Below are 22,194 nucleotides of genomic sequence, written 5' to 3' on the forward strand. Positions count from 1 at the left end.
CCCCCAGATTCCCAGCTCACACCGTCCCCTGGTCCCTGGTGTACATGGCGTCTCGTCTGTGAGACCAGAATTCCCGCTCCACCCTTTCTTTCCACTCCACCACGTCCTTCGACTGGTTCCACTCTTCGCATCTTGATCATCTTGGGCCTGGTCCTTGAGACGGGGGTCCCGCCATCAACAGGCAATCCGCATGTGCTCTGTCGCCTCTACCCTGCAGCCCAACAGGAACCCATATCGACGTATATATATATATCCCTTCGACTGTTTCCTACCTTGATCACCTCTTGGTTTGTCTCTCTCAAGCCAACTTAATCAACCGACCTCCGCCAGCAGGCCTTGCTTCCTAGCTTGCTCCCCCATCGGTTTTGGAGTTCAAAAAGGCCGAAACTTCTGTCGTCTTGAAAGAGAGAACTTCCTCTCCGCCGCCATCCTCTCTCATCCTTTTCACCTCTAATAAAAGACCGACGAAGCTTTCCTAGTACGACACCCGGCCACAGGACGGGCCCCCCAGTCATCACCATGGGCCCCCTTCATCAGTACGATTACCTCCTGGCCTTTGGCTTCATCTTCTCCTTCCTGGATGCTTGGAACATCGGTACGTCTCCTCCCATTTCGTCTTCTTTCTTCTATTCCCGGCTAATCGTTCCGCCCTCTTCTCCGCAGGTGCCAATGATGTCGCCAACTGCTGGGCCACCTCGGTCTCCTCGAGGTCGGTGTCCTACATCCAGGCCATGACCCTTGGTGCTATCCTCGAATTTGCCGGTTCCGTCGGTGTCGGTGCCCGTGTTGCCGATACCATCCGCACAAAGGTCGTCATGATTGACCATTACGAGGACAACCCTGCCATGCTTATGCTCGGCATGGTTTGCGCCATCACCGCCTCATCCATCTACCTTAGCATCTGCACGAGGCTTGGTATGCCCGTGTCTACCACCCATACTATCATGGGGGGTGTTATTGGCATGGGTGTTGCGACCCTCGGCGCTGATGGTGTTATTTGGTATGTTTTGAACCCCCCATACATACTCACGCCCCGATCGTGCAATCGTACGGCACACGCCGTCCAATCTGACACCATGGAAACCACAGGGCCGATCTCGACAAGGGCATCAATGGTGGTGTGATCCAGGTGTTCCTTGCCTGGATCATCGCACCCGGTATCGCCGGCGCTTTCGGTGCCATCATCTTTACCATCACAAAATACCTCGTCATGCTCCGAAACAACCCCGTCGCCAAGGGTCTCATCACCGTGCCCATCTATTTCGGTATCACTGGCGCCCTGTGCACCATGTTGCTCATCTGGAAGGGTGGTTCCATCGACCCGGACTTCAACGACGCCGAGCAGGCCGGTCTCATCGTCGGCGTCGGTGCCGCCGTGGCCCTTGTCGCCGGCGTCTTCCTCGTACCCTGGATGTACCGCGTCATCATCAAGGACGACTGGGCCCTCCGCTGGTGGCATATCCCCATGGGTCCTCTGTTGCTCCGCCGCCCCGAACCCGGCCCCCAGCCCGATGGCATGCGTGGCGGTATCAAGGACTTTTATGAGGGTCATCTGACCAAGGAGGAGCTGAACGCTCTCCGTGCCGGTGGCGCCCACTCTGTCGACGAAGAAGCCAGCCCCAACGGCGAGAAGAAGCAGCTCGGCAACGAGGTTTCTTCTGCGGACGCCGACTCGAACGGACTCGCTTCCGACGCGGCCCGGCGGGCGGAGATGTACACCGACGAGAAGAGCCCCAAGGCTGGTGTTGTCGGCCCCAAGCCCGACGGGTCCTTCTTCACCCCCGCCGTCCTCTTCTGGTACCTCAAGTGGCTTTTCCTCCGCGGTGTTGACCAGGACGTCCTTAAGATGCAGAAGCGTCGCAACGCCCTCACGGGCGACCTGGACGAGATCCACTCTCACGCCGCCCACTATGATAACCGCGCCGAGTACCTGTACTCCTTCCTCCAGGTCCTGACTGCTTGCGTCGCCTCTTTCGCCCATGGCGCCAACGACGTCGCCAACGCCATTGGCCCCTTTGCTACCATCTACGAGATCTGGAGGACTGGTGCCATTGAGGGTTCCAAAGCCCCCGTGCCCATTTGGATTCTGTGAGTTCTTCCTCTGTGGCGTCTCAAGGCTGAAAAAAAACGTCATGATGTATCCCGAAGCAGCTTCTAACATACTTTTTTTCTCTCTCCAGCGTCTACGGTGGTGCCGCCATCTCCATCGGTCTCTGGACGTACGGTTACAACATCATGCGCAACCTGGGGAACCGCCTGACTCTGCACTCCCCCTCTCGTGGTTTCTCCATGGAGCTTGGCTCCACCTGTACCATTATTCTCGCCACCCAGCTGAGTATGTCTTCTTCCTCCCCCAGCTTGCGTCTCCTGTGCAGTTGCACTGACCCGTCTCGAACCACAGAGCTCCCTGTTTCTACCACCCAGTGCATTACTGGCGCCATTGTTGGTGTCGGTCTCTGCTCTGGTACCTGGCGGTCCATTAACTGGCGCATGGTTGCCTGGATCTATGCTGGCTGGATTTTCACCCTTCCCATTGCCGGTACCATGTCGGGCTGTCTGACCGGTATCATCATCAACGCTCCTCGCTGGGGCATGACCAACTAATGGACGGATGCATTCCAAACTTGGGCCATTCTCGTTTCGATCACAGGCCCCCCTCCGTTCGTTGGCACTCAGTTTCTTTCATTCATCAGCTTTCCATCACTAGGCTTTTCAGGATTTTTAGCATATAGTATGCACGATATAGATAGTTATTGGGCGCAACATAAACAATACCCTCATTTCTTGTAATATATCAGAATCTAGATTCAATTCAGACACCCTGATCTGCGTCTTGCCTCACGTTTCGCCCACGGTCCTAGGACTTTCAACTTTTTGGACGACCGTTTTTAGTGGCCCGGTAAGTCCTGGGGCCGGAAAACCACGTCCTCATATGCATTCTCCTTGGCCAGCGGTCGTTGTTGTGTCGTAACTTCGAGACGGTGATGGTATCGCTTCATAGCTCGAAAACGCAGGGCCAATGGTACGAACTTTAAAGGGTTCACAGGTAGTCGTGTCGTAGTCGCGTAGAGCACGCGTGCGTAAATCAGAAGCTCACTGGTCAGCCAAGAAGAGGTTCTCCCTCACACCAACTGCAGTGCCAAGTACATTAGCGTTATGAGACTCGAGTGCACGAAAGACTCTATTGGTCAATGGCGGCTCGGCACAAAGGCCGTGCTATCTCTGCTATCTTTTCTAGTGGGCTTTGGACTCACCGCCTGTCATACATGTGCAGTGTACTACAGGTACAGTACAACGACGAGCGTCCTCTCGTAGCTTGCCTGTTCCGTGTACCGCGGGAAATACCCATACCATCGCTAGGTACCCGCCGGCATGAAGATCCTCCATCGTAAGTACCAACGTACGCTACACTAACCACTACAACGTAGGTACTTCACTAACCAACTATGGCAGGTTGACAGGTACAACGTATCTCGACACGTACGAATGAGGCATGCTTCCTTCCAGCAAGTCCACGAGAAGCAGGTAACGGGATAAGGATGACCGAATTTGTACACGTACCATCCCGATTCTTGTCCATCCTCGTACAAAAACCGGCATAGAGTTTTGTACCTAGGTAGGTACAGATTCGGTACTGTACAAAAAAAGTCCGTGTGACGCACGTGACTTTTACCCTAAATCCCCGAGCTGGACCCTCTTCCTATTGTCACCTTAAAAGCCCCAGGCTGCCCCGGACGTCGAACCTCGAGACCCTGATTTTCCAAACGTCCTGTTCCGTGTCTTAGTGTCACAAGTCAGTCCGGCTCCAAGCAAAGCATTTTCCTTTGCAGCCCGTTAGGCTCTACTGCCTTTTCTCCATTTCTTGTTGAGGATTCGCTCGTGCGAAGGTAAAAAAGAAAAGAAACGACACCAATCAACTGCCTTTGTCTCAAGCCCAGTCCAGCGACACAATGGCAAAGGAAAAGCCAATGGCGCCCGACGAGGCCCACATCTCGGGCCAGTCCAACAAGCCTCTCTCGGCCCCGGCCCACGCCCTCACGCACGCGCGGGTCGCCGAGGAGCTCAAAACCAACGCGCTTACCGGCTTGTCCGCCACCGAGGCACAGGCCCGCCTGCAGGAGTATGGCACGAACGACCTCGGTGAAGCGGAAGGTGTGAAGCCGCTCCGCATTGTCATCGCTCAGGTCGCCAATGCCATGACCTTGGTCTTGATCCTCGCCATGGCTGTCAGTTATGGCATCAAGTCCTGGATTGAGGGGGGCGTTGTTACCTTTGTCATCCTGCTCAACGTCGTTGTTGGTTTCTTTCAGGAGTATTCGGCCGAGAAGACGATGGATTCCCTCCGCTCCTTGAGCTCGCCGACTGCCAACGTCGTCCGTGACGGCGAGGCCATTGTTGTTCCCTCCAGCGATGTCGTCCCCGGTGATCTGGTTGAACTGAAAACGGGCGATACTATTCCGGCTGACCTGAGGTATGTTGGAAACGACCCTTTGTTGTAGACCATGGTCTCAACAGACGAGCATCGTCGGGGTTCATATGACTTCCCTCTGTCTCCCCTAACGACAATTTTCTGATCAAATCCTCTACACAGACTCTTCGAAGCCGTCAACTTCGAAACGGACGAGGCCCTCCTGACGGGTGAATCTCTCCCCGTGCGCAAGGCTGTCGACGCCACCTTTGCCGACAACACTGGGCCCGGAGACCGGCTCAACGTCGCGTACAGCTCGTCCAGCGTGACCAAGGGACGTGGCAAGGGTATCGTTTTCGCTACTGGTATCTACACCGAAATCGGTGCCATTGCATCGGCTCTCCGCAAGAAGGACTCTCGTGTTCGCCCGGTCAAGCGTAGGCCTGACGGCTCGGCGAAGCCGCATCGTTATCTTGAAGCTTATACGTTGACCTTGACGGATGCTATCGGTCGCTTCCTGGGTGTGAACGTCGGGACCCCGCTTCAGAAGAAGCTCTCCAAACTGGCCATCCTCCTCTTCTTCATCGCCGTTGTGTGCGCCATTATCGTCTTGGGCGCCAATCGATTCGAGGCCGAACAAGAGGTCATCATCTATGCGGTGGCCACCGGTCTGTCGATGATCCCGGCCAGTCTCGTCGTCGTCTTGACCATTACTATGGCCGCCGGCACGAAACGGATGGTGAAGCGAAACGTGATTGTTCGAAACCTCAAGTCGCTCGAGGCCCTCGGTGCCGTTACCGATATCTGTTCCGACAAAACCGGCACGTTGACCCAGGGCAAGATGGTAGCTCGGGGCGCTTGGCTGCCGGCCAAGGGTACCTACACGGTTGAGAACTCGTCGTCTCCCTTCGACCCAACGGCTGGCGACATTCGCTTCAGCTCGCAGTCTCCCAGTCAAATCGACTTCAAGAAAGGAGGCGACGCCTGCGGCAAGATCATTACGCCCGACCAGCTTTTGAAAGAAAGCGACCATGGGCTCGCCGAATTCCTGCACGTCGCGTCCCTCGCGAACCTGGCGACGGTTTTCAAGAAGGACGACCAGTGGTACGCCCGCGGAGACCCGACCGAGATTGCCATCCAGGTCTTTGCTTCACGCTTCGACTGGAACCGGCTTCGCCTGACGTCCGGCGACAGCCCTGAATGGACGGAAATGGCCGAGCTGCCGTTCGATTCGGACGTCAAGCGCATGTCGGTGGTTATGAGGCGCAATGCCACTGGCGAGCTGTTTGCGTATACCAAGGGAGCCGTGGAGCGCGTTATCCAGATCTGCACCAAGTACGCCCCCGGGGACTCGGCCACGCTCGTTGATATGACGGACGACTTCCGCCAGGAGATCCTGAAGAATATGGAGACGTTGGCGGGTCTTGGCCTGCGCGTGCTGGCCCTCGCCAGCAAACCGTACCACGTGGCCATGGAGAAGGGGGACGACGCCGACCGGGCGTCCATCGAATGTGATCTCGTCTTCCGCGGCCTGGTGGGACTCTATGACCCCCCGCGACCCGAGTCCGCGCCCGCCGTGCGGACCTGTCACGAGGCTGGCATCTCGGTTCACATGTTGACCGGCGACCATCCCGAGACGGCCAAGGCGATTGCCATGGAAGTCAACATTCTTCCGCGCCGCATGGACCGCGTCGCTGCCGATATTGCGTCGGTGCTCGTTATGACGGCCACCACCTTTGATGCCTTGTCCGACGCCGAAGTCGATGCTCTTCCCGTGCTACCTCTTGTTATTGCTAGATGTGCGCCGAGTACGAAAGTCAGGATGATTGAGGCTCTTCATCGCCGTGGAAGGTTCTGCGCTATGGTTCGTTGGCCCGTTTCCTTTGCTCTTTTTGTCTTTCTTTTTCGTTCTGTTACCCCCACCCGCCTTGCCATCCCAACTATATCACCCCGTTCTAACGCTACGACAACAGACTGGCGATGGCGTCAACGATTCCCCCTCCCTCCGTCGCGCCGATGTAGGAATTGCCATGGGTCAATCCGGTTCAGACGTCGCAAAAGTAAGTCCTGCCATCCCTCCCCCAACCCCTCCCCTTTTAGTCCCGAGACAAGCCCACTCCGTCTCATATGCCGGCCCCAGGATGCGTCCGATATTATCCTCACCGATGACAACTTCGCCTCGATCGTCGCGGCTATTGAGGAAGGCCGTCGTATTTTTGACAACATTCAAAAATTTGTGCTCCACGTCCTCTCCGAGAACATTGCCCAGGCAGGGACCCTACTTGTCGGACTCGCGTTCAAGGACCAGCGTGGCCTTTCCGTCTTCCCGCTGGCACCCGTGCAGATCGTCTGGATCATCATGGCCACGTCGGGGTTGCCCGATATGGGTCTAGGCTTTGAACGGGCTGTGCCCGACATCCTTCGGCGGCCGCCTCAGTCGCTCAAGTCTGGTATTTTCACTACCGAGTTCCTGGTTGACATGGTGGTCTACGGCCTCTGGATCGCCGCCCTCTGTCTCGCCAGCTTCTCCCTCGTAGTCTTCGGCTTCGGGGATGGGGACCTAGGCGAGCTCTGTAACGAGTCGTATAGCCCCTCTTGCGAGACGGTTTTCCGCGCCCGCGCCACCACGTTCGCCTGTCTCACATGGTTTGCTCTCTTCCTGGCCTGGGAGATGGTGGACATGCGGCGCTCCTTCTTCAGGATGCAGCCGGGTTCCAAGCGGTACCTGACACAGTGGATGTTGGACGTCTGGCGGAACCAGTTCCTTTTCTGGGCCATTATTCTGGGTTTCGTTACGTTGTTCCCCTTGCTCTACATCCCCGTGGTGAACACCGTCATCTTCAAGCACATGGGCATCACCTGGGAATGGGGTATCGTTTTCATCGCGGCCGGGCTTTTCTTCGCGGGCGTCGAGCTGTGGAAGTGGTGCAAGCGCATCTACTTCCGGCGCATGGACCGCCGGCGGCTGGGACTGGCGTGGAAAGACCGCGATGTCGAGGATCGCGTGTTTGGCGAGTACTTTAGCTCCGACTCGAGCGCGCAGGTGTCTGAGAAGGACGACAAGAAAGAGGAAGCTCAATGACAACGCAGGGGCTGGAAGCCCCGTTCGGTGGAGGGAGTCGTGGAGGTGGAGGCGGGTGGCTGCGATGGCGAGGAGACGGTGGCCACGGCGACTCGGGAGGTTGATGTTGACAGAGTCGCGAGAAGGGGGAAGCATGCCCCTTGGCCCTCGCTAGGGGGCGGAATGGTGGGTGACGGGGATGGAGCACAGTTGGTGCGGAGGTTTTGCTGTTCGTCTCGTGGTAAGGAGACGACAGCTGGGCAGGTGGCCCTAGGAGTCCGAGGTGGTGGGCAGAGCGAGTCGGTGTCGCCATCAAGAGGCGATGTCGGTGAGCGGATGCCCCGAGAGCACAAGGTGCGCGCGTCGATTCGAGCGCAGGGTATTGTCCTTTTTGGAGGGCGGCCACTTATCTTCGATTCTACTCACAGAGGTAACAGATTTTCTTATTTGTTTCATTTCTTTTTTACGCCTGCTCGAAAAATACAGAAAATAGGATTAGGACAGCTTCAAAATATACTCTCATTTCGTCCTCACGTGGCATGTTTCCGAACCGTGAACCAGGTGGCTGTTCGCTGGAATACAGCATCGATAATTGCCTCAGTTTGTCCAGGTTGAATAGCAGGGCGGTCTGACCAGGCGGAGGATTTCATTTTGGCTGGAAATGAGTGCATTCCATAGAACCCTTCAACTGTGGCACTGGATACGACGTGGATGTGTTATCTTTGGTTGGATCAAACTCGTAGGAGACGAGTATGATGCAATGGCAAGGTAGGTTTCATGAATTCGGGAATTGCCATCGGAGGATAAGAGGCAAGAGGTAGGGAAAAGAAGTGAAAACTGCTGGGTGATGATAATCTTCATGGCGATGGAGGGTGTGATTCTTCTGTTTGAGATGTACGAAATATGTGACGGACGGGTGTTTATTCTGCAGGTATCCATACCCAGACGTATATATAGGTATCCAACGTGGGTATAAATCCACTGCCGATTGGCAGATTTATACGCAGTCTGTGTTCTTTGACTATTACCAGGGATAATAATTTCTATTGATTTATTATTCTTTATTACGCTCTGTTGAGGTGACAATACGTAAAATAATGTACTCTGCGTAACTTGTCCTCAGGTATCCAGCGTTGAACAAGGTGGAAGGAGGTATTGAAATGGTACCTGAACATAGTAATTGGTTCCTGATTGCTGCAGGGAGATCGTCCTGCTACCGGCAGATACATGTCTTGGCAGCCGATTTCCATGTGGCAGGGTCTGGGCAAAGTCGAGGCTCCACCGTACTAGCCTCCTGGTCCAGGCACAGAGTCTGGATACTTGCCTCTACTCCGTACCATGCTTCGCACGTCTCTTTTGCCTATACATTCAGGTACCTTGGCTGTCTAGCTACCAGGAGGCCAACATGCCAACTTTTGGCCCCTGGTCGTGACTGCCTTGTAATCTAGCCCTAAGAAATGTTCCGGTTATGCTTAAAGTCTCAAGTATGTACTTTCCCACGGAGGCCTCTCCAGTATAAAATCTTTTTGCAACCCTGCCATGGACTTTGGCTTCTTCACTCCTCTTTATATTCTCATTGACGCGCAGTTCTCCAGCACGATCTACAGCAAAGACGGGCCTTGCTGCCCTCCTGGGTGCTCGCCCAACATGCGAACGCCAAGCATCCCTTTCATCACTCTTCACTGTGAGTTCAATGCTCGATCCTTTCCCCAAATCCGAGTCCACAATTTTCAGGTCTTGGACCCAGACTAACGACTTGCTTCTGGCTTACTGTAGACACATATATCCTTGCATGCACTCTCATCACATTTATCGCCCTCTATTGCTATGGTAACCTCTCTGCTATTGATGCTTTCTTCCTTAGCATGAGCGGGTCGACCGAGACTGGTCTGAACAGGTACGCCTTCCCTTTTTTACTCTCCTTTGGTTTTCTTTGAAAAGAAAAGGTCTTTCTCGTGCTCACGACCATCCTTCACACAGCGTCGATATCAAGCTTCTCAAGCTGTATCAGCAAATATGTCTCTACTTCCTGCCTCACATCACCAATTTGATGTTCATCAGTCCGCTCATTGTCGCTTTGCGGCTCTCCTGGTTCCACAAGCATATGAATAGCTACGGTATGTATAATGTCACTGGCAACCATCTCTTGTCCCTGCGTCAGCCTTTGACTCTCTGACATGACTTGTCTTGAATGGTGGAGAACGAAAGTAAACTAATGTCATCTGCGCGATCCGCCGCCTTGTCGACACCAAAGCCCGACGAGTATCTAGGCCCCAGTCCCCTGAGGACGACAGCATCGACTTCGAAGACGGCACAGGTACACAGGATTTCCATGCACCCGTCGCGGATACCCCCCGGCCTTCTTTGTCAGCTCAGTCACACGAGGAGGAGCGTTCTCTGCGAAGCAATCAAGAAGAGCCTTCCCAGGAGCTCCGTCATGGAGATGACGTTCAAATTGAGCACCAGGGGAGTCAAGGCAACGGCGACGATGATGCTTACCCGGAACCTCGCCCCTCCCTCCACATTAGCTACCCAGCAGAGCTTCCCAAACCACCGAGACACGAAGGTCCTGCGCTCTACATACCTCCCCCGAGGCTGCGTGATAGAGGTACTTTGACCGCCCACTTCACCTGAAATCCGTGTCGGAGATTCAATGCGACTGACGACAGATGATACAGGCCAGCCGTTGGTAGAATTGGTATCCATTCGCAGCCGACAGACTGAAAATGGTATGCATCAGATTCAGACCTCACCAAAGCCCCATCCATTTCCTTCCCCGTTCTTCTGTCATCGGCCTCCTGATTGACACAACCACTGCCATGTTCTTCAGAGGGAGACGCCATGGAACCCACCGTCTCTCACCCGCACTCATCCACGAGCCTACGCCGCCGACTACCGCATTGGTCGGGGCCGACCCTTTCTGCCGCCCGCTCCATCGAGAAAGTCACATCGTCCGCCTTTGTTCTGGGCGGCCCTCCCTCTCAGCCACCCAAGTCCCGGGCCCAAGCGGAGGCAGCGGACGACAAAGCTACGCTCGCCCAGAGTAAGTCCGGTATAGCGAGCCTGCCCCGTCTGTCGCGCTCCGTCACCATTGGCCGGAATTCGCGCTTCTTCAACCTCACCGAAGAGGACCGGGAAACCCTGGGCGGCGTCGAGTACAGGAGCTTGAAGCTTTTGTTAAAGATCACATCGGGTACATGTCCATTCTATCCGGAGACTCGCGCACCGCGTCGCCGGCCCAAAAAAGGTCTCGATCGGTGGACTGACGCGTGCCTCTAGCGTATTTCGTCCTGGGCCATCTCCTCGGTGCCATCTGCCTGATCCCCTGGATCCATAACGCGCCGAGCAAGTACAAGGACTGGCTTCAGGAGTCGGGTCAAAACGAAACCTGGTGGTAAGCAGCAAGGGGTTCTTGGGAAGGAAATTGGGGCGAACTTCCCCTCGGCCTTTTCTTGCCTTGCTAACCTTCAACCCCCTATTCCAGGGCCATCTACTCAGCTCAAACCATGTTCAACAATCTCGGCCTCACCTTGACCCCGGACTCTATGATGACCTTCCGAGACGCCACCTGGCCCATGATCGTCATGACCCTCCTCGCCTTTGCCGGCAACACGTGCTACCCCGTCTTCCTGCGACTCATCATCTGGATCAGCTCCAAATTCGTCCCCCGGGAATCCGTGACCGGAGAAACCCTCCGCTTCCTCCTCGACCACCCCCGACGCTGCTACACCCTCCTGTTTCCAAGCCGTCCCACCTGGGTCTTATTCGGCATCGTCGTGCTCCTCAACTTCATCGACGTCACCCTTATCATCACCCTCGACCTCGACAACCCCGCCGTGAACACATTACCCATGGGACCCCGCATCCTGGCTGCCCTCTTCCAGGCTGCGTCGGCCCGCCACACCGGCACCTCGAGTTACAGCCTCGCCGACATGAACCCGGCCGTGCAGTTTAGCCTTCTCGCCATGATGTACGTCGCCGTCTTCCCGATCGCTATTAGCGTCCGCGCGTCGAATACGTACGAAGAGCAGTCCCTCGGCATCTATATCGACGACGAGGTCCCCGTCGACGAATCCAATGGCCGGAAATACGTCCTCATGCACATCCGGAACCAGCTCAGCTTCGACATGTGGTACATCTTCCTCGGCACGTTCATCATCTGCGCTGTCGAGTCGACCCGGATCATGGACGGAACAGATCCCGTAAGGCCATCTATCTGCCCGCACCTACCGTCTAACTATATCCCCTACCACGATGATAAGGAGGTCAGGCGAGAAAGCAACCACTAACACTCTTCTTCCTGGCCAGGGCTTTGCCGTCTTTCCCATCTTCTTCGAAGTCATGTCCGCATAGTATGTTGTTTCCGTTCTTTTACCCTTCGCTCAATTTGCGTAAAGTTGCAAGTGAGGATGGCTGAGTTTTCCCTGTTTCTGTCCAGCGGCAACGTCGGCCTCTCGCTTGGCCACCCCGCCGTTTCGACCTCGCTCTCGGGCCAATTCCGACTCGCGAGCAAGCTCGTCATCTGCGCTCTCATGATCCGTGGACGGCACAGGTGGCTCCCTTATGCCCTGGATCGTGCCATCATGCTCCCGAACGAGCGGGCCCGCCGAGGCTCCCTTGGACAGCAAGCCGACGAGGACGAACGGGAGGAAATCAAACCAAACGACGAGAACGACAAGTCTCTCGCCGTAGGACAACCCCTTGCGCCAGCCGTGCCCGGAACTTCGTCCTCGGCCTCGTCTTCTGCCGTGTCGACCATGTCCGCGTCCAGAGGCCTCGCTGATGCTTCATCGCTCGAAACAAGGACGCCCCCCTGAGACTGCACTTGTACGTGGCAAGGTAGGAAATTGTGGGTTTCTGGTCCAGTTTTTGGGAGCGATGTCTCGTGCCGGTACTGACCCGCCATCATTTTGTGCTGTCCCCTTTCCCCCCTTGGTCTCGTCTCGCAGACAACCACCCCTTTTCCCCCTTTCTTATTTCTCCCCCTTTTCCACGCAAAGCCCTCCAACCCCGCTGAGCGGTTTGTTTTTCTTTACCCCTTTTGACTGTAACGGTTTGTATTCTTTTTCTGTTCCGGAGTATGGGAAAAAAGGGGTTGGATGGTATCATTTCCTTTCAGCGACATTAGACTACGCCCATGGCCTGTCCTAGCGGAATATTTTCACTCTAGACATGCAAGCTCTTAGCAGCCTTCCTGTAGGCAATTAGTGTTTACCATAATTACAGAACATTCGAGATGCCCTTGGGTACGTCTCCTCTATCCAAGTCTAGTCTACCCGGAACCCGGACTCCCGGAGCTCTCTCCGGCGTCAGCAGACTGAGCAGACTGTCCTAGCCGCTTATGTGTGGGAGGAAACAGACAGTCTAAACTCTGGGCATCCATTGACTCGTGCACAGTGCATCGAAGTAGCCTTTAGGCTTAGGACACTGCGAAGTAACAACGTTACTGTTATTTGTTCTTCATCATCCATCCATCCATGTCTCGCAGTCGCCACACCGTCCCCGGAATCTTCCCATCTCGTCTTTGGTCTTTCCCTGTCTCGAAGAGAGATAAGAATATCGTCATTTCCCTCTCTCCCAGTCCCAGTTCCTTGTTCCTTCATCCCCTCGAATCCTTTGTCATATGAGTTCCTTGAATTGGCCTGCCGCCTCGCCCATTCTCCCATGTTGCGCTGACCTATACCCCAGCGTGCCCCCAACTCGAGACCATGGCCGATGACCCGCGTCCACCCGACCCTCCGTCCTCCCATAGTGCGCCCCTAGCCGCCGATCTAGTTGAGTGTCTTCAAGTCCATGCATTTGGGGTTGGTTGTTAGCTGACCGGATGGACTCTCCTCACCGTAGCCTGCTACCCCGCAAGTAGCGTCGGCCGCCGGGGACGATGACGATGGCGATGATGCAGATTCGAGTCTAGTATGTGCCTTTGACTTTTTGATTTGTTTTCTTCCATGCGACCACCGATGCCGTGCGTAATATCGCGTTCTTGGCTGACACACAGCCGCAGGGGGTCGATAATCTTAGCTCGACGACCTCTCTGCAATCGAGCATCTTGCAGTATCGCGAGGAACATGGCCGTACTTATCACGCCTACAAGCCGAATAGTGAGTCCATCCGCTGTGCTAATTAGAACCGGGCAGATACGGGCGCTGATGCGAAGGCTTCGAGTGCAGTCGCATACGTGCTGCCTAATGATGCTGTGAGTGTGAGACGATCGATACTGGGAAATAGGGGTGACTGACACTGCCGACTCTTCCTTGCATACTGACCTCTTTTTAGCCGGAACAAGATCGTCTCAGTATGTAGGACCCCTTCTTGCTGCTGTGTCGTGTCATAGACAGGGGGGAAAAAAAAGGTTGCTGACCCTCTATGGATAGATCTTCAACATCACCTGTTTCTCTTGACCTTTGATGGCCAGCTCGCTCTCAGCCCGGCTGCTCGGAAGAAGGACCTTCGCCGCGTCTTGGACGCCGGCACCGGCACCGGTATCTGGGCAATAGACTTTGGTCAGTGGTCCCATTCAATATCTCCGTTCGTTCGGCTTTCAACTCGCCCGCCAACGCTTCGTTCTGGAAAGCTGACACTGGTTTGTCTAGGTGATGAGCATCCCGAAGCCGAGGCAAGCGTTCTTCCATTGCCATTCTGGCCCTCTCGCGGGCGTAATACCTAACACGGGGTAAATTCCAGATTATCGGTCTTGATCTTAGTCCTATCCAGCCATCATTGTACGCACATTTTCTCAAGACCTCTCAAGACTTCCGAGACCTTGCTTTCAAGTTGAGACTCCGAGACCCTTCGCAACCTAACACTGTCGTTTCCAGCGTACCGCCCAACGTCCATTTCCTGATCGACGACCTGGAAGACGAATGGGCCTTTTCGCACAGCTTCGACCTTGTCTTCGGCCGGATGCTGGTGGGGGCCATCGCCGACTGGCCCAGGTTCATCAAACAGAGCTACGAGTAGGTCCTTGCCAAGTTGCTTTGAAATGTTCGGCCTTCTTTCTTTGTACAGTCGTTGGAGAAAGAATGGTGGTTGATGCATTGGTGAAGCAACCTCGAACCGGGCGGCTGGCTCGAATTGCAGGACGTCTGCTTCCCCCCGGGATGCGACGACGGCACGGTCACCGACGACGAGCCCATCAGCCAGTGGTCCACCTACATGTTGGAAGCCACCCGCCGGGTCGCCCGGCCCGCCGACGCCGCCAAGCTGTATAGGCAGCAGTTGGTCGACGCGGGATTTGTGAATGTGGAGGAGAAGATCTACAAGTGGCCGACTAACACGTGGCCCAAGGACCCCAAGTATAAGGAACTAGGTACGTTTGGACATGATTCTGTATGCCTTAAAGCTGAACGTGGCTGACTTGCATCTCTGTGAGGCGCGTGGTGTTGCGAGAACATTGTGAGCGGGTTGTCGGGCATTAGTCTTGCGCTGTTCACGCGCGGTCTGGGGTGGAACGCGGCCGAGCTGGAGGTTTTCCTTGCTAGTGTGAGGAAAAGCATGAAGGATAGGAATGTCCATGCTTGGTGGCCGATGTAAGTTGAAGGACTTGACTGCACCCATGCACCCACATGAGTGTGCGTTCGACGGTGGCTGACTTGAGACATAGCTATGTGGTCTATGGGCAGAAGCCCGAGTCGACGTCGGAGTAGGGTCTTTCATGAGCCATGACACGCTTCTTTCATATAGGTGAGAGCCGTGAGGGCATTGAGACCAGTCAAGGGATGGAAAGTTCCATTCTGTCAGAGCAGGGGCTTAAGAGTAACCTGACGGAGCGGTGGTTAGCTTGACTCGGATTACAATTTACGCGCGAAGAGGTCGACTGGTTCAACGCCAGGACGGGATGCATTCAAAAGAAATGCCGGTATGTGAACAGCGAAGGGATCAAATTTGGAAGAAGCCGATGAGAGAGAGGCCTGGTGAGTTTTTAACAGAAAGTCGATCAGCGGACCGCCAAACTTGGATGAGTAATCCAAACTCGGCACTCGCTTCACCGAAGGCCCGAAGATGCCGGGGCTCGGGACGATTCTACTCCGTCTTGGCTCTTCAGATTACGGGCATGTTTTAAGGGGGAAAACAAATCAAACATCAGCCGTTCGCATGCCCCCTTAAACCCAGAAGAACCCAAGTCTGCCGCCAGAGATTGTGCGAAAATCAGTCAGCGGTACTTTCCACCTTGACGACAGTCTGGATCCGTCTTCGGAGTTGAGGCAATCCGCGCAGCCAGTGTCGTCACCCAGCGCGACATTCCCCACGAAGCACGTCTGCACCCGACTCGCCTGACAGTGACACCGGCGAGTCCAGGCTGCGGATAGCACCGTCCCCGGCAGAGGCTACGCCTAAGCTGTGGTGCGAGGCTAGGGCGCACCCATTGCGGGATATCTGCTGATGTTTATGGCGGACCCCGGGACTTACACGCCTATCGCTCGACCATGTTCTACGCAAGATTGGAAGTCTGTCCTCAAAGGAAATCTGTAAAGGGGATATATTCATCATTAAATCTCGTCTATGTCTCTCAATATAATGGCCGCACTGCGCAGCATGACTCCGTCAAACGATCAAAGGGAGCTCAGGGCTCCCAGCTTGACGTGATAGTCGTTATATCGTCATACAGAAGTCTGCGAATTCCGCGTCAGTTCGCTCCAAGTGAACCAATCCAGCGATCACCGCAGCTCGGCTGTGCGAGGCCACTTACGTTGTCAGGAAATCACAGTACTTGTCCCCCGTAATCTCATCGCGGAGATACCTGGCTGCGAGTTCAAACTTGTTTCCCTCGGATGCGGAGGAAATAAGCTCCTTGGTCTGCTGGTCAAGCACGCCGAGCACCTTGTCCTTATCGACCATGGTGCCTTCGGCCGTTGTGGCACCGTGCCGCACCCATTGCCACAGCTGGCTTCGTGATACCTCTGCCGTCGCGGCATCCTCCTGTACGGCTCCTAGTCAGGCGGACGAGACGAAAAGAAGGGAACAGGGGAAAGAAAAGGCAAGACGACTCACCATGAGGTAGTTGATGGCACTGCACCCGACCCCACGCAACCACGCCTCCACGTACAGCAGACAAACCTGCACATTCTTCGCGATCCCATCCTCGGTAATCGTCCCCGGCACATCCGGATTAAGGAGGTCCAGCCTCGTCACCTCCGGCGTGGTTCTAAGGAACGTCTGGTTCGCGGTGGGCATATACTCGTCGAATGCCTGCAGCGCGATGGAAGCCAGCGCCGGGTGCGCGACCCAGGTGCCGTCGTGCCCGGCGCGCACCTCGCGGAGCTTATCGGCGCGGACGCTGGCTAGGGCCTTTTCGTTGGCGGCGGCGTCGTCCTTGCGCGGGATGTGCGCCGCCATGCCGCCCATGGCGTGCACGCCGCGGCGGTGGCATGTGGCGATGAGGAGACGCACGTAGGCGTCCATGAAGGGCACGGTCATGGTCACGTCGCTGCGGTCGGGGAGCACGAAGCCTGGGTGATTGCGGAAGAGCTTGATGAAGCTGAAGATGTAGTCCCACCGTCCGCAGTTTAGGCCGGCGCTGTGTTCGCGGAGTTCGTAGATGATCTACCGGACAAGTTTAGTTATGGGTACGCGTTCCGAACAACTGTGGCTGTGTATATGATAGAACGTACCTCGTCCATCTCGAAGGCCGCATGGATGGTCTCGATCAGGACAGTGGCCCTGATCGTCCCTCTAGGAATACCGATATAATCCTGGGCCATGATGAACACGTCGTTCCACAGCCTGGCTTCGAGGTACGATTCCATCTTGGGAAGGTAAAAGTAGGGGCCGGCACCCCTGGAAATCAGCTCTTTTGCGTTGTGAAAGAAGTACAGCCCAAAGTCAAACAAGGAACCGGAGATAGGCTCCCCGTGAACGGTGAAATGCTTCTCGACAAGGTGCCAGCCGCGCGTGCGGGCGAGCAGGGTAGGCAGCGCCCGGTCTGTCCGCAGCTTATACTCTTTGGGGCCGAGGTTGAAGTCGACCTGGCGCCGAATGGCATCGTACAAGTTGACCTGCCCCTGGACCATATTTTCCCATGTTGGGCCGTTGGAGTCTGTGGCGAGTTTAGCCCCGTGTATCTTTCATTGGCGACGCGAAGGACGGGAGAAATGACAAGAAACACCAGGGCAGGAGACAGGACGCAGAAACGCACCCTCAAAGTCGGCCATGTACGCCTTGACATCCGAATTCAGAGCGTTGACGACCATCTTGCGATCCGTGGGACCGGTAATCTCGACTCTTCGATCAATGAGACCGGGCCCCGGCGGAGCTCCCCGCCAAGTACCGTCGTCTCGGATATGCTTGGTCTCCGGGAGAAAGTCCGGCAAGATGCCATTGTGAATGTCGGCCTGGCGTTTCTCGCGGAGTTGCAGGAGGCGCCGACGCGTAGGCTCAAAGGTTTTGTGAAGGATGGCGAGGAACTGACATGCTTCCTTGGAGAGGATGTGACGAGCGTTATCAGCCACAGCCCCGTGAATGGCGACGTCTCGTCCCTTGGGAGTATTCGAGGTCATGGTGAAGTATTGAGTCTTGATTTCGGGTCTGAATTCCTTTCAATGTTGTTACTGGACCTTTGAATCTCGTACATCACCCATGTCCTGTTCATAAAATCATGACGAGTACTAGGGGCCGTCCATGACCTTTTATATTCCGTCTCAGACTCCTCTCGGGCCAGGGGAAGTGTGAAGGCCAGACCAATCCGGGTTGGACGGACGTCCTGTCATGATGCCGTCTCGGCGCATCTTCCGCCAATCAAGTCATGTCACGGCCCCCGGAAGCCGGTGACGGGCTCATACGTCAGTCAGGCTTCGGCTTCGGCTTCGGACCGAGGCCGATATCGCCGATCCCATGGGTGACCTGACGAAAAGGAACCAGCTGCCGAACCAAACGCTGTGCTAAATTAGTGCATCATTAAATCCTGTTTTCAACTTCATGTTGGCCTAGAGGCGAACATCTTCTCTACCTCTGCCCAGTCTAGCTGGTCCACCCCGGTCAAAGGCAGAGCCGGATCGTGGAAACTCGAGTAAATCCCATCTGCCTCGAGATTTAAATCAACCCCTCCGAAGCTACCACTCAAGTCGCTAAAGTCGAACCCCAGGAAACCCCCCTGGAAATCAATGCTCTGGTCCATGGGGTCGTTGTCGGTCCATCCCCCGGCCGCTGGAGTACCGCCGGGCGGTTGTGGTCGCAGCCTCCAGGCGTCGCTCGCATTGTCGGGAATACCCTGCCGCGCCCCTACACCGGAAGATTCAAGTTGCCTCTGCGCATTGTCTGGGTGACCGTCCCCATCCTGCCGTGTGGCAGAATCGGTCCACTCGGAGTGACCATCCCCTCGCAGTGGCGCCGTTGGCCACACCTGGCTCGACATTTGCTGGACATCCATCAGACGCTGGGCCGCTGCCTTGTTCCCTGCCCGTGCCATGAAGGAGAGGATGCTGACGGCTTCGTGCATTTCGGGCGGAGGCGTCCGGGTCTCGGTCATGTGGACGAAGCCCCTCATGATGAGGATGAAAGCTGCTGAGAAGGTTGCGTCGAGGTCGAAAAAGCCGAACCGAGCTGAGTTGATCCGTTAGTGTCAGCATGCTCGTCGTCCTGCTGTCTGTGCTACGCGAGGTTCGGACTCACCGATTTGCTTCTGCCTCTGCAGCGCGGACAAAATCTTGATGCACTTGATCGCTGCCTCGTTGCATGAGCGGCAGAGCTGGGCCGCAATGGAGTGGGCCGATAGTTTGGCGGAAGAGTACACTTTGTCCTTGACCTTCTGGAGGATGATGGGTCGGATACAGAGTATGATGGCCTGATGCTGATCAGCAAAGCTCCTGAGAACCGGGCGCGAGAATAAAGCAGTCTGGACTGGTCTACCTGAAATAGCATGAGGTAGAGGGATGCACCAGTTCTCGTAACGCTCAGCAAAGGATTGGTAAAGTCAATGACAACGTCGCGAGGGATGGCCTGGCCCGTCTCATGCAATGACTTTAATATACTCTGAATCTTGCGCACCAGTTCGAGGTGGGATAAGGCTCGGTTCCCATACAGTGCTGTTCATGTGCCCCAATCGACCGTTCAGCAGGTGTATATGGTTCAGGGGAACCGCCGTCAAGGGGGCAAGGTTCACTTACACGTGGTGATTTCCCCGGTAACCCGGGCAATACGGACTTTGATATTCAGGGGTTCGGGGGATGGAAAACCAGGGGCGGGCCGAGGAAGATCAAAGGTAAGCTGCCGGTCGTCTGCGGCAGCCGGAAGTCCGAGGGCGGCCGACAAGCGGCTTTTGAACGAGAAACGAGATTAGGAATAAGTTCATCGGACTGACACGAGAAGGAATTGAACTCACCGGTCCAACATGTACGCCGTCCACCATACCCTGGTCCTGTGGGCTTTCTCTGACGGTAGACATTGCTGCTCTTTGTATGGCAAGGAGCAGCCCAGTGCCACGGCCAGACGTACTGCGCAGCCGACCTATTGTCCATCCACTGATCAGCTTCTAGCATGGAAGGAGACGAAGGAAAAGGGAGGAGAGAGAAAGGAAGGGAAATCGACTCACGTGCAGGTAGGCGTCGTGTCTTCTGCCACACCATTGCAAGTAGATAGTCACTAGACAGAGTATTTCGACGGCCAGGACACCACAGCCCCCAAGACAATGCAGGGGAGGCAGTCGCCTCATGGCTTCGGCGAAATAAGCCGCCCCTGGGGGCTCGACGAGCCATTCGGTGTTGTAGTCGACCAGCTTCCCTATGGCCATGACAAGGAGGTACTGGGTGAACCACATGGTCTTCATCTGACGGTCGCGGGACTCCGGACTTTGGAATAGGAGCGGCAAGGCGTCCAAGAAGATTCGGGGGTCTAGGAGGTGCTGAGAGGGCCCCATGTCATGGTAGAAGAGTTCGAACAGGTACTGGGACTCGTCTTCGGAGGGTAGAATCGGCGACGCGGGTCCCTCGACCAGGTCGGCTGTCGAGTACCATTCCGACCCGAGGGGATTGTTAGTTTCCCCGTATCTCTTGGGGGTGTGGTGGCCTGTTTCGTTGGGACTGTTGGTGTGGCTGTGGAAGAGCGACCTTACTCGAGTTTCGAAGGCTGGTCCCGTTGTACGCTCCGTCGGGGCTGTCGGGACTCGGTCCCATCAGTCAGTACAGTCGCCACGAAGGTAGATAGACTGACGAGTGGGCCAACTGACCGGCAGCGTTCGGAAGGGCTCGGATTGCATTCTCGTCGAGAGAAATGGCTTCTGCAACATTGTCTACCGTGGTGTTGGTAGCATTAGTGCTGCCGGGGCCATTGGTGCGGTCAGGGGATACGGCTGGAATCGGGTGATCAGTTCAATGCCGGTATGAAGTAAGGGCTATAGCAGAGAAGTAGTGTACCCTTCTGTTGCTCCTCGTACCGCTTTATCTTAAGTAGGAGCCCCTGAACATACCTACAGACAGACACAACACACGTCAGCATTTGGCCGAAAGGAATTACGGAGGCAATCAAGGGTACTGGGATCGAGTTCAGCATGACATACGACTCCGAGTACCGTTGACGACCTGGGCGATTGAAAACGCAGTCAAGATTCTGGCTAGCACAACTTCGACAAGGTCTATCACCAGAACATTTAACCTTTCGTCTCCGACAGCGCTCACACCTGGGCTCTGGGTCAGCACGTGTTCACTGATGCGAGCCGATCGACTCGGGAGAGTACAACAGGAACTGAACGAAGCAAGAGATATCTTACGCGTTGGCGGACCGGGAGCTTGCGGTCTGCTGGGTTGGGGGTGCCATATCACCTCGGACGAGGCTCCAAGGGGCCTAAAGCTGCTGGGGTTCTGGAACGGCTCCAAAGTCCGGGGTCGGTTGGGTTCATTGCCGTCGTTGGATAGCGGAAATGAGCCGAATGGAGACTACGTGACAAGATTATCCTCGTGAAAGACTGTCTGTGAATAACCGGGCGACCGGGAATAGTGGCAGGGGATGAAGACGGGACTCTGTCCGGCGACTGTCACATCCGAGGCTATGACGATTTCGGGAGCATCCCGAGATGCGGAACGGTATCCGAGACTAGGTCACATGACCAAACACGTGACAGTACTTCGTTTTGGAATAAGCGGGTCCTTATCATTTAGAGCCGAAGCGGCTCGCGTCGAGGACGAGGACATGAGGTCCCTATTCCAAAGGCTGGGGTTGGCCGATCAATGGGATAATGATACATACTTCGTACGTACTGTCGGCGGAACGCAGCGGAACAGCACCTTCGCATGCTCCAAACTATCTTTCGCCTAGCCAGGGACCAGACACTCGAAGAAAAGTCGTACAGCACTGTTCCCGAGCCGGTATGACAGTCACGGTCATCCCTCTTCCTCACGGGCCACGCCGACCCTCGCCTTCTTCGACGAAAACAACTCCGTCGATTATGAGAGCGTGATGCGGCACCTGAGATGCAGCTTGCCGCGTGGGGGTGTGGGGACTCATGATCCTCGGAAGCAACGAAGCAGCGCATGTCCTCGCAGAGGAGCATGCATCTGTCGAGCTCATCCGCCACGCCAGAGCCTTCCTTGGAGAGAGGCGCAGCGACGTCGTCATTGTCGCTGGTTGCAGTGCCATCGCTGAGGCGTCTGCGGTGGAAATTATCGACAAGTTGCAGAAGCTGACTGAGCTTAAGAGGCCTCTCTATCTGCATTCAGACAGACGACGGGTCGGGTCAAGACGCAAGACTCGAGATGGTTCTCAGAATCCGTGCGCCTTGAACAATGTTTGCAAAACA

At 55.6% G+C, this 22,194-nt stretch overlaps 7 protein-coding genes across 7 annotated transcripts; 4 read left to right on the forward strand and 3 right to left on the reverse strand.

The window, feature by feature from the left end:
- Positions 1–170: 170 nt before the first annotated feature.
- On the forward strand, positions 171–2,824 carry ACRALDRAFT_1061983 (uncharacterized protein). The gene is made up of 5 exons (XM_071016511.1): positions 171–595; positions 664–1,000; positions 1,090–2,088; positions 2,181–2,335; positions 2,402–2,824. The coding sequence occupies exons 1-5, from the start codon at positions 520–522 to the stop codon at positions 2,602–2,604; spliced, it is 1,770 nt and encodes a 589-aa protein (XP_070877890.1). The 5' UTR covers positions 171–519; the 3' UTR covers positions 2,605–2,824.
- ACRALDRAFT_207985 (uncharacterized protein) lies at positions 2,778–3,349 on the reverse strand (the record flags this gene model as incomplete). Its single annotated transcript, XM_071022370.1, has 7 exons — positions 2,778–2,801; positions 2,843–2,857; positions 2,925–3,001; positions 3,045–3,092; positions 3,129–3,181; positions 3,251–3,257; positions 3,334–3,349. 7 exons carry the CDS (start codon positions 3,347–3,349, stop codon positions 2,778–2,780), a joined length of 240 nt encoding a protein of 79 aa, XP_070877891.1.
- A 420-nt stretch (positions 3,350–3,769) lies between these two features.
- ACRALDRAFT_1040726 (uncharacterized protein) lies at positions 3,770–8,001 on the forward strand. Its single transcript, XM_071015196.1, has 4 exons — positions 3,770–4,471; positions 4,592–6,272; positions 6,382–6,468; positions 6,549–8,001. Exons 1-4 carry the CDS (start codon positions 3,951–3,953, stop codon positions 7,488–7,490), a joined length of 3,231 nt encoding a protein of 1,076 aa, XP_070877892.1. The 5' UTR covers positions 3,770–3,950; the 3' UTR covers positions 7,491–8,001.
- A 1,005-nt stretch (positions 8,002–9,006) lies between these two features.
- On the forward strand, positions 9,007–12,286 carry ACRALDRAFT_2052263 (uncharacterized protein; the record flags this gene model as incomplete). The annotated part of the gene is made up of 10 exons (XM_071021641.1): positions 9,007–9,153; positions 9,246–9,366; positions 9,450–9,586; positions 9,724–10,077; positions 10,148–10,198; positions 10,300–10,662; positions 10,749–10,863; positions 10,954–11,671; positions 11,778–11,821; positions 11,908–12,286. Coding segments are annotated over 10 exons (2,429 nt in total), but the record flags the coding sequence as incomplete, so codon positions are not given.
- An 891-nt stretch (positions 12,287–13,177) lies between these two features.
- Positions 13,178–15,002, forward strand: ACRALDRAFT_2040938 (uncharacterized protein; the record flags this gene model as incomplete). Its single annotated transcript, XM_071021108.1, has 10 exons — positions 13,178–13,273; positions 13,468–13,570; positions 13,640–13,665; positions 13,746–13,764; positions 13,844–13,972; positions 14,063–14,085; positions 14,154–14,191; positions 14,288–14,425; positions 14,516–14,778; positions 14,842–15,002. 10 exons carry the CDS (start codon positions 13,178–13,180, stop codon positions 15,000–15,002), a joined length of 996 nt encoding a protein of 331 aa, XP_070877894.1.
- A 931-nt stretch (positions 15,003–15,933) lies between these two features.
- ACRALDRAFT_1061994 (uncharacterized protein) lies at positions 15,934–18,044 on the reverse strand. The gene is made up of 4 exons (XM_071016512.1): positions 17,605–18,044; positions 17,081–17,505; positions 16,461–17,012; positions 15,934–16,388 (listed from the first exon to the last, which is right to left on the reverse strand). The coding sequence occupies exons 1-4, from the start codon at positions 17,963–17,965 to the stop codon at positions 16,155–16,157; spliced, it is 1,572 nt and encodes a 523-aa protein (XP_070877895.1). The 5' UTR covers positions 17,966–18,044; the 3' UTR covers positions 15,934–16,154.
- A 337-nt stretch (positions 18,045–18,381) lies between these two features.
- Positions 18,382–20,550, reverse strand: ACRALDRAFT_2097983 (uncharacterized protein; the record flags this gene model as incomplete). Its single annotated transcript, XM_071022858.1, has 6 exons — positions 18,382–18,946; positions 19,073–19,248; positions 19,356–19,489; positions 19,571–19,719; positions 19,786–19,910; positions 19,996–20,550. Coding segments are annotated over 6 exons (1,704 nt in total), but the record flags the coding sequence as incomplete, so codon positions are not given.
- Between the last annotated feature and the right edge of the window lie 1,644 nt (positions 20,551–22,194).

Source organism: Sodiomyces alcalophilus, assembly GCF_042370955.1.
Source record: "Sodiomyces alcalophilus JCM 7366 unplaced genomic scaffold ACRALscaffold_2, whole genome shotgun sequence".
In the NCBI taxonomy this organism is placed as follows: domain Eukaryota; kingdom Fungi; phylum Ascomycota; class Sordariomycetes; order Glomerellales; family Plectosphaerellaceae; genus Sodiomyces; species Sodiomyces alcalophilus.

Coding starts and splice junctions, on each gene's coding strand:
- ACRALDRAFT_1061983 (XM_071016511.1), top strand. CDS start 520: ATGGGCCCCCTTCATCAGTACGATTACCTCCTGGCCTTTGGCTTCATC. Junction 1,001..1,089: donor GGCGCTGATGGTGTTATTTG/GTATGTTTTGAA, acceptor TGGAAACCACAG/GGCCGATCTCGACAAGGGCA. Junction 2,089..2,180: donor CCCGTGCCCATTTGGATTCT/GTGAGTTCTTCC, acceptor TTCTCTCTCCAG/CGTCTACGGTGGTGCCGCCA.
- ACRALDRAFT_1040726 (XM_071015196.1), top strand. CDS start 3,951: ATGGCAAAGGAAAAGCCAATGGCGCCCGACGAGGCCCACATCTCGGGC. Junction 4,472..4,591: donor ACTATTCCGGCTGACCTGAG/GTATGTTGGAAA, acceptor TCCTCTACACAG/ACTCTTCGAAGCCGTCAACT. Junction 6,273..6,381: donor GTGGAAGGTTCTGCGCTATG/GTTCGTTGGCCC, acceptor CTACGACAACAG/ACTGGCGATGGCGTCAACGA.
- ACRALDRAFT_1061994 (XM_071016512.1), bottom strand. CDS start 17,965: ATGACCTCGAATACTCCCAAGGGACGAGACGTCGCCATTCACGGGGCT. Junction 17,506..17,604: donor GTACATGGCCGACTTTGAGG/GTGCGTTTCTGC, acceptor AACTCGCCACAG/ACTCCAACGGCCCAACATGG. Junction 17,013..17,080: donor CGGCCTTCGAGATGGACGAG/GTACGTTCTATC, acceptor CTTGTCCGGTAG/ATCATCTACGAACTCCGCGA.